Consider the following 10,752-nt stretch of genomic DNA (forward strand, 5'->3'; position numbering starts at 1 on the left):
ACACACACACACACACACACACACACACACACACACACACACAAATATTTATATACGTATCTGTCTATGGTGCAGACAGGCCACAGGCATACTTCATGGTTTCCGATTCAGTCTTACTGCATGGTACCTTGGACAAATGTCTTCAACTATAGCTCTGGGCCAACCAAATCCTTGTGAGTGGATTTGGTGGATGAAACTGAAAACAGCCTGTCATCATCAATGTTGTCACTGCTGCCATCATCATCCTCATTACTATCATCATCACCATCATTTTAACATCCACTTTTTTATGCTTGCATGGGTTGGACAGAGTTTATTGAGGCAAATTTTCTATGGCTGGATGCCGCCCTTCATGTCATCAACTCTCACCTGTTTCAAAGCAAGGTAATTTCCTCCATAGCCAGACATATTCTTTTACTATATTTGGAATGAATTGTTTTGTATGACAGTGACAACCATTTGCAACTATCATGAGAGATCAAAACAAGGATGCACAGACACATATACGAAGGGCTTCTTTCAGTTTCCATCTGACAAATCCACTGACAAGGCTTTGGCTGATCCTCAGCTGTAATAGAAGACATATCTATCCAAAGTGCCACAATAGGATTGAACCCAGAACTGTATGTTTGGGAAGCAAACTTCTTACCATTACCATCATCATTGATTTAATATCCATTTTTCCAAAGCTTGCATGGGTTGGATGAAATTTGTTGCAACAAATTTTCTACAACTAGATTCCCTTTGTGATGCTTCTTTCATTCTTGGGTCTTATTTTAGTAGTGGGATGTTCTGCTGGATAATATTGTAAACCTTTGTGGTTCTTGGGTTGCGTGTTGTAAAAAAGCGTAGATTATTGGATGTATCTGGAACATTTTTCATTTTTTGTACTTCTTTGATATTTATTGCTTTGGCATTAACAAATATTTTCTTTGAAGTAGTACTTGTTTTAGTTCCTGAAGTCTTTCATTGTGAGTTTCAGAGTTTGAGACAGTTGTGTAGATTCTTCTTGCTAGATTCAACGGGATATTATTCTTCATGTATTTGGGATGGCTTGAGGAGAACAGTAAGTATTCTTTAGAATCTGTTTGTTTGTAGTGAGTATCTGTTTCAATGATTTTTATCTCTTTTGATAATTAGTATATCCAAGAATGGTAGTTGAGTTTTATGGTATTCCATAGTAAAGTTAATATTATTGTTTATGCTGTTGATTAGAGTTTTGAAATCTATAAGTTGTTCAAATGTGTGCATCCTAGCATTAGGCAGTCATCTAAGTAACGTTTCCAGTTTCCTAGTAGATATTTGTAAAAGTTTAAGCCATATATTAATTTAGATTGTTCATATATCTTGACCTCCATTTTTGCCATGACTAGATTGGCATATGTCGGAGCAATTTTTCTCTCAATCACAGTCCCAGATATTTGTTTGTAAATATTGCCAGCAAAGTCAAAAATCTTGTTTTTGAGGATAAACTTTAATCCTTCAGTGATGAAACTGTTTTCAATTCTGTTTGAAATTTCATGAGGGAATTTCTCAAGCCAGAAATTCATTCCCGCTAGTCAATTTTTGTGTGGGGTTGTGGTATATAAGTTTACCACATGAAAAGATACAATAGTGGTGTCATTGTTTATGGATTTTGGGATGTGGCTTAACAGATCAACCTCAGCTCCTGTGATTTATTGAGAACATTAACTTGACAATTCTCATGCACACCTCTTTCTCTCCACCTTGGTTTCCATATACAAAAGCACATTCACATGCATGCACACTCCCTCACTTACCACAATGCACATACCCACATATGTATACACTCTGCCCACATACATCCCCCACTCTGTATTTACACTTACACACATACTTATAAACCCATCCTGTACTAGAACATCCACATGCACATACTCTCAGCAAGATGCACTTACCTACATACAGCCTGTGTTTGCCCACATGAGTATTGTGCACATGTATGCATGCATATACTCTACATACACACACACACACACACACGCACACACACACACACACACACACACACACACACACACACACTCACTTTATTATCTCCTCTGCGACACTCTCCATACACTTCCACCAAGGCTCTTCTCTCTTTCATCCCAAACACATGTCAAAACAACATGTAGTTCACATCCATTTTGCATCTCTACATTTCTCTGCTGCCTATTTCATAACTGGAGACATGACTTTACTAACTTCACTTTTTCTCTTTTAGTACTCTGCATTTGTCAGCCTCTGAACTTCTGAAAGTTTGAAATTTTAGCCTGTTTATGATATATTGGAAGTTGTAATTTTTGTTTGCTGACAATGAGAAATGAAAGCATTATGAAACTTCAAAAGACTATTTTGCTTTAAAAATATGACCTCATCTTCCTGATAATGATCTCATCTTTGTGGCTGGTGATTTCAATGGATATGTTGGACAGTACAGTGCTTTATATGTACAAAATCAGTGATCACTCTATGATTGACCATAGCTTTTAACATATATATATATGTATATGTGTATATATATTACACACATGCACACAAGTTATACACACACACAAGTTATAACTGGTTGTGGAAAAAGAGCTAAAAAATGTAAAGAAGATTTTGATATTAACTTGACGGTTAAGTTGATTGTATATTTTATCCTTGTAAATATTTAATGCTTGTCTTATAAATTTGACTCTGATAGTATATATTTAGACACTATTCGTCACTAGTTCTATGTCTTAGACACTGCATATATATTTACCACTGTTCTAATTTGACATTTGTTGTTTTTTATTTAATAATCATAAATATTATTATATTTCATAGTTGTATTATTTTTCAGCACTAGTTAGATGTAACTGACACTATTAAAATATATTTGATGGTAGTGGTGCTTATTTGACACCAGTAAATAGTTGACATTAGTCATATCTATGCAACATGTTAGTAAATGTGTATATTTTCTTTCCTGATAGTTTATTGTAATGTCATTGTTTACTTGCCATTATTATACCTTTGTTGTATCTCCAGGTGGATCGGTTCTTTTTTGAAGGGGTAGAAATTGCTTTGAAACCCTCTTGTGCTGTATTCATCACTATGAATCCTGGCTATGCTGGACGGACGGAATTACCTGATAACTTGAAAGTAATTGCAATTTGAATTTAATGTTAGATCTTTTATAAAGATTATATCATTCTTTTGGTGATATTTATACAAACCAGCTTACTGTATACCTACTTTCCTTGTATATATATATATATATATATATATATATATATATATATATAAAATTTATGTACACCTATTTTCTTTTTGGTAATATTTCTATATATGAACTATATGTATAGATAATTTTCTGGTAATTTTTGTAAATACTCTATGTATTCCCTTGTGGTACTATTCAATTTATGGATCATGTTAAAAGCTTTCTCCAGATCAACAAGCACAGATATGCTTTATTAAAAGATGCTTCCGTATTTCTGACATCTACATTAACATACATAATTTTTGAGAGATATTCTGTTTTTGATCTGTTGAAATATTTTTAACAATTTTTTTTTTCTGCTAAAAGTTACAATAATTAAAATTACATGACCTACTACATTTCTAAATTGTCATCATCATTGTAGCAGTCATTGCCACCACTGCTGTCACAGCTATCATCATCTTCATGTCATTATTGTCATTGTTTTATGTCTGCTTTATATACTGTCATTGTCCAATTCATTTCATATTGTAAATGCCTGCTCTCAACAGACTGATGTTTGTTGGGATCATTTAGCTTGATTTCTACAGCTGGATGTCCTTCTGTCCACTTTACAGAGTGTACTGAATACGTTTTCTCATGACAGCCCTCAGGCAACAAGACTAGAGGGGTTTCACAACCTTGTGCTTTCTCTGGTCATTTGCCAACTACTTTACTATGTACTGGATGCATTTTTCATAGCACCACCATTAAGAAACTCAGTGGTGGAGCATTCCATTGCAGCACCAGCACAGAAGGTGGAGTATCATGTACACAGTGGAAAGGAAGTGATGACAGCAGAAAGGCCAGGAATGGGTGACTGAGAGACAAGGTTTAAGCACAGAGAGAAGTTAATACCCTAGAGTGTTACATTTTTGCTTAGGTGACCTAGGAGGGGAATAAAAGAGAGTAATGATATTAGAAGAACCAGAATAGTTAGGTGGAAGGATGAAGAATATGATGAGAAAATGTTATTTAAGAATGGAATTGGAAAGGGCTGATGGAAATAGCAGAAGTGGACAAAGGTAAGGGTGAGTGATGAGATAAAAGCATGAGTAGGTGATGAGGGACAATAGAAGTGATCCAGAAGAGAGAGAAATAATAACTGGTTGTACACCGTGTCAAAGTTCGATTATATTTGGGTAGAAAGGTTTGATAAAATGTCTTATATATAGGTCTAATAAAGAGCAAGGAAGTCAGACTGATAAGGATGATGCAGTCTGTACAGGTAGTGGGGACTTAAGAAATAGAGGGATAGGAAAAAGGTAGATGATGATCAATAATCAGGGGAGAGTTGGTCAGGACCAATGACACAAGGTTAGAGAACAGCAAATGTAGGCTTGGTACAAAATATATCTCAACCTCTAAACAACACTACTCATGTGCCACGATACATTTTGTTGGTTGGTTGGGTCTTTTCAGCACCATGCACCATGACTAATCAGTACAATCTATCCAAAGTGTTTTGCTTTTAAGATAAAACAGAACTAAAAATAGTTTAGGTTGTAATTAGAATCTTTAATGAGTGGTGGTTGATTGAGAAGCATGACTGCAGTTCTGAATATTTAGCAATTTATTGAAGAGATAAGTAAAATATAGGATTGATCATAATTTTTTACATCATTACTTCTAATATTTGGCTTATATTGTTCAAAAGTTGGCATCTTAAAATTACAAAATATCATTGAAGCAACTGAAACTGTTCTGATATACTTTCCAGGCATTGTTTCGTCCTGTTGCCATGATGGTGCCAGATTATGCTCTGATTGCAGAAATTAGCCTATTTTCATTTGGTTTCTCTGAAGCCAAAGTGCTGGCCCAAAAGATTGTATCCACTTTTAAATTGTCATCAGAACAACTTAGTTCTCAGGTAGGTTTTTTCCTCTTTCTTTCCCTCTCTCTCTAAATATGGTGTTTACTTTGTCTTTTCTGCCAAATGCTATAATATTATTTTTGTGTTTATCAAAATATAATTCTAAACGCTACCCCAGATTCAGTCAATCTATTTAAGAGTGTGTGTGTGTGTGTGTGTGTGTGTGTGATTCTGACTGTACCAAAATTGAATGAAGTCCCACAATGTCAGAAACCTTACTATATGTTGTCAATCCCGCCATTCTCTTTTTGAAAGCTAAAAATTATTTTAGAGCAAGACTTAAATATGTCATTAAATAAGACTCATCATTTTGATAGTTTTGCTGAATGAAATCAATGCATGTTGAATTAGCTATTAGTCACAGAAGTAGCCTTTGTAATTAATATTATTTATCACATCTAAACTAACCTGGACATGTTGTGTATAGTGTCATTAGCTGCGGTGAATGTTCCCAAAAAAATCATTTCATGTAGACAACGAATGCTAAAAAGCATTGAAACTCTATTTTGATTGACCAATTTTCCTCGGTACCAGCATATGGCACGGCTGTATCATATAATTTCATCATATTGCAGACCATGAGCAGTAGAAAGGCAAGCATCAAATGCGAGATAGTAGTGCTATCTGCTGGTGCTTATAAAATTTGGTCAAGTGAAATAGTATTTTGATGCTTTTTAGCATTTGTTGTTGACACAGAATGATTTTTCAGGATGTTCACTACAGCCTATGGTGTTATAAACAACACATCTAGGGTAGGTAGGATTTGCTAGATAATAGCTGCCTCTATTGTTTGCAGTGAATTTAATAGACAGACTACCAGCTTTTTGCAATGATGTCACTATTCTATACAGGTTTGACTGATTTTTCTGACATTTGGTTCTTGAATTCCTACTGTTGATGATCTGCAACATGATGAAATCATGTGACGTATTAGTGCCATCTACTGGTGCTTATGAAATTTGGTCAACTGATATAGTATTTTGATGCTTTTTAGTATTTGTTGTCTTCACAAAATGATTTTTCAAGATGTCCATCATTACATATGTATAAGCAACACATTCTGATTAGGTTGCATGTGCTAATCAATATATACCATTTCCTTTACAGGACCATTATGATTTTGGCATGAGGGCTGTGAAAAGTGTAATATCGACAGCAGGAAACCTCAAACGTCAGCAGCCAGACATGAAAGAAGTAAGGACATACATGATTTTTATTTCTTGTACCTTAATTTAAATAGAATTGAAACTTAAGCTTGATTAGTTCAAGATGTATGGAATTGTTTCTCTCACTCTCTTCTCTTTCTTTCTCCGTGTGAGTATGTGTATGTCTTGTACATGCACAAATATATACCTATCTACCAGCATACCTGTGTGTGTGTGTGTGTGTGTGTGTGTGTGTGTGTGTGTGTGTGTGTGTGTGTGTGTGTGTGTGTGTGTGTGTGTATCTATATATAAATGTCTTCACAGGTTTCCTTAAATCCACATATAAACATCTACAGGTGTGTTACTATGTAGTTCAAGTTCATATGCATAACCATGTTCATGTCTCTTGTGTATCTGCTTGTGTGCTTCAGCTTATGAATGTCGTTCCCACTGAAGCCCTTGGAAAGTGACAATGTCTGACATTTTCTTGTGACTCATCCATGGCTGTGTAGAAGTGGGTAATTGCACACTTTATTTCAATATGTCGAGAACCGAAACACTTAAGCACAATTTGAAATCTCTTTCCCACCCACCCTATCAGGTTCAAAAGTTTAGCTACCCTTGATGTTTGCATGATGAGAGGTAGATCTGGTCTAGTGAGCTTGTAGAAATACTAAGGGCCATAGATGACTGCATGTGTGCTGCATCCAAGAGTCAAGATGGAGTGGTGTCTTGGCCTGTAACATCACAGACAAGTAACAGGTAATGAAATTCTTCTGGATAGGTAAGATGGGTGGAGTTGGCATTCTGTTAGCAGAAATATAGATAGGAGTGTGGGTAGGAAGGGTATCTGACCATAGAAACCAAGCCAAAGCAGACATTGAAGCTCATCACAGAGCTCTGGCTCATTGGATCCTGTCAAACCATCTAACCAATGCCAGCATAGATGATGGATGTTAAAGGATGATGATGATGATGAGACAAGTGACCAGCAAAGCAGAAGTAGCAACTATCCAAGTTGAGAGCAGTATGGTAGAAAGAGCAATAAGGACAATAGTAAGGACAATTGCTTGGCTTTCAGGGCTAGTTACCATGATGCTTGAATTATCTGGTGTAGTAGGGTATGGGATAGTCACTCATGGTAAATCAGGTAAAACAAGAAAGTGTCATTAGCCAATAAGTGGTGTCAGAGTGTCATTGATAACTGCTACGAGAGAAAAGGAGATGCACTAGAAAGAGGTAACTATAGACGCATCAGACTGTTGAATGAAAGGTCACAGAAAGGGTTATCACAAAACTGATAAGGAACAGGACTAGCTTGGATGAGATGCAGTTCAGCTTTGTCTGACACCATATTTCTAATGAGAGAACCGCAAAAGAAGTACATGATTAGGAGTAAGTTCCTATAGCTATCATATCTCAAACTGGAAAAGTATTCAGAAAATAGATTCACAATGAAATATCTGGATGGCTCCCGAGAATTAGTTGATAACATTTGTTACCTAGGTAGTCTAATTAGCTGTGGAGGTGGGTGTTCTCTTCCCCATTCCTTTGTCACCTCAATTAATCCCTCTTACCACTGTCCTCTCTCACTTTCTCCAATACCTTCCTCTCGCAACGATAAATCAGTTTTTGCCTTCATACTTTTATTCTGTACTTTCATCTTGTGAGTTACAAAGCAAATTCCTTTCGAGATGGGTCCATAGAAAACTGATTCAAGCAGCAAACAATGCAGGGCTTGAGAGGGGTCTGTTAGTCCCACTGATGGCAAAACAACTTCTAGTGTGCTGAGACTATATACCCTGCAAAGTGGTTGGTGTTAGAAAGGCTAGAAAGTATGATAAAAATTGAAACATGGGGGCAAAACATGGCCATCTGATCTGACAGATCCTGTTGAACAATCCAACCATGCCAGTGTAGAAAAGAGATGTAAAATAATGATGATGATAGCAGGAGATGAGTGGACTGATGGAGTGAATGAGACAAACAAATGGTTGGAAACAAAAGGCAAAATAAAGTGTAATTATTAGTTTATTTCTCCATGAAAGTGTCTTTCATTTTCGAATTTAAGCTCTTCTTCAGAAAGTTAGTAAAAAGAAGGAACCTGTGAAATGGTAGAAAAAAAAAACAAAACAAACAACAGGGTAACAAAGAGAAATGTACTTTTTTTTTCCCCTGTTAAATCAAGTATAATCTTTGTTTATGCTCAGTTTAGATAATTCTAATATTACTAAGTCCATGTTCTTGATGTACTAAAATTAGTAAATATGCAACATGAAATAGAACATCAGAAACGTTCTATAGTTTTATGCAAATGAACTTTTCCAGTATATTTCACCATATGTGTTATTTCTTTACTACCCACAAGGGGCTACACACAGAGGGGACAAACAAGGACAGACAAATGGATTAAATCGATTATATCGACCCCAGTGCGTAACTGGTACTTATTTAATCGACCCTGAAAGGATGAAAGGCAAAGTCGACCTCGGCGGAATTTGAACTCAGAACGTAGCGGGCAGACGAAATACCGCTAAGCATTTCGCCCAGTGTGCTAACGGTTCTGTGCTAACACCATTTCACCATATGTGTTTTATAGCATCAAGGCAATTAGCCAGCATTGCCACAGAACCAAGTGAAAGATAAATTGATGCTTGCGAGGCTTTCAAATTTGACCTCTTTACTAAAATACCTTACTGTTTTACCTTTTTCTGTTTGCCTAATTAGGAAATGATAAAATAAAGAATATTCGATAACAAATTTTTCCTTTAATTGTATTTGGAATATTTTTTATTCTTTGTCCAAAGGATCTGGTCACATTGAGAGCAATACAAGATGTTAATGTTCCTAAATTTCTGGTTGATGATTTAAAATTATTCAATGGAATTGTTTCAGATCTGTTTCCAAACACTAAGTAAGTTACTGCCTTTATATAACAACATCTTTGCAACATTATTAATTGAGGGTTTACTTATAGATTTTTAGTGCCAAATTTTGAGTCTTTGGATTAAATTACATTTAAAATTATTTTTCTAAACATTAACAGAGAATACAAAAAAAAAAAGGTGGTTTTGGTATTCCTTAGTAAAATACTCTTTTCTGTAACCATTTTGTCTGATTTAGAATATATGGTTTATATCTATTGAGAATTAACAGTTCAATAATGTATAAATGATCAAACTAATTTATTCTTTTAAATATAAAGGGAAGAACCAGTTGATTATGGATCGTTGGATACAGCACTGAAGAGAGCATGTAGAAAATTCAATCTTAAAGCTGTACAAGGTATGTAATACATTTTACATAAGGAGATATTCCTCCTCTTCAACTTCCCCTCTCTTCTGCTTCCTCTTTCCCTTTCTTCTCCTTCCTCTTCCCTTTTCTCCTCCTCTTCCACTTCCTCTCTCTCTCTTCTGCTTCCTCTTTCTCCCCCTCTTCCCTTCTCTCTTCCACTTCCTCTTCTACTTCCCCTTTCTCTTCCCTTTAAAATTCCTGATCTGCAATACCTATCCCTTTGATAAGTCCCCCTGTACAGTGTAAGATGAAGCCACAGGTTAACTGTAAGGTTAGGAATGTAGTGTATAGCTTACGATGTACTGAGGGATGGTGCAAAAACACGACAACTGCTTACATTGGAAAGACTGCATGCAGCATAGGAGAGCAAATAGGTGAACACTGGCAAGAGCTCAAAGAAGGGAAAAGCTTGTCAGTGCTCTACCAACATGCTCAGACAGAACATGGAGGCTTGATTAATAGTATAGAGGTTAAAGTACTATCGACATATACAACTGATACAACACTTAGATCACAGAAACTACACACATAACAGTAGACAGACCGAGCCTCAATAAAAAACACGAATGGAACAGTAACACCCACCACCACACCACACCACACCACATAACTAAAGACAGTTGGGATGAGAAGAGAGAGGGAAAAAAATAATAGAAATAAATAGATAAACCATAAATAATACACAGAAACATACAGGGTAATACACACACAATAGACAGATATGCACTTACCTATGAGGAATAGAGATTGATGTATAAAAATAGAGGGGAAAAATAATAATAAGTAAATAAGTAAATAGATAAATAAATAAATCAATAAATATATCTGTGATAAATATAAGACATAGAAATAGATAAAATAAATAAATAAAACTATATAAAGGGCTTGGATACATACTACATATAAAGCAAACGCACACACACACACGTGAAATTTCATGGACAGTTATAATGATGTCAACAATACAACTATCAGCAGCAGCAGCAGTGATGCTAAGGATGGCAAGAACAACAACAACAATCACGTTAGCAACACTGTGATCAAACATTCATACACAGGAATACAGCAACTGTACCATTTCCTTCATTTTTTTTTTTTTTTTCCGGATCTTAGGACAGCAGCAGCACAATGAGGTGAGAGGATGGGACAGAGGGGAAGGCCACACTGCTGCTAAAAGCTATGACACACACACACACACACACACA

At 35.8% G+C, this 10,752-nt stretch overlaps 1 protein-coding gene across 1 annotated transcript in view; it reads left to right on the top strand.

The window, feature by feature from the left end:
• Positions 1-10,752, top strand: part of LOC106881614 (dynein axonemal heavy chain 1) — a 166,532-nt gene that overhangs the window by 74,090 nt on the left and 81,690 nt on the right. The window contains exons 31-35 of the mRNA XM_052974699.1: positions 3,022-3,135; positions 4,956-5,105; positions 6,216-6,302; positions 9,061-9,167; positions 9,459-9,538. Of these exons, the coding sequence (XP_052830659.1) occupies positions 3,022-3,135; positions 4,956-5,105; positions 6,216-6,302; positions 9,061-9,167; positions 9,459-9,538 (538 nt within the window). The remainder of the gene's footprint in view (positions 1-3,021; positions 3,136-4,955; positions 5,106-6,215; positions 6,303-9,060; positions 9,168-9,458; positions 9,539-10,752) is intronic.

Source organism: Octopus bimaculoides, chromosome 19, assembly GCF_001194135.2.
Source record: "Octopus bimaculoides isolate UCB-OBI-ISO-001 chromosome 19, ASM119413v2, whole genome shotgun sequence".
Classification (NCBI taxonomy): domain Eukaryota; kingdom Metazoa; phylum Mollusca; class Cephalopoda; order Octopoda; family Octopodidae; genus Octopus; species Octopus bimaculoides.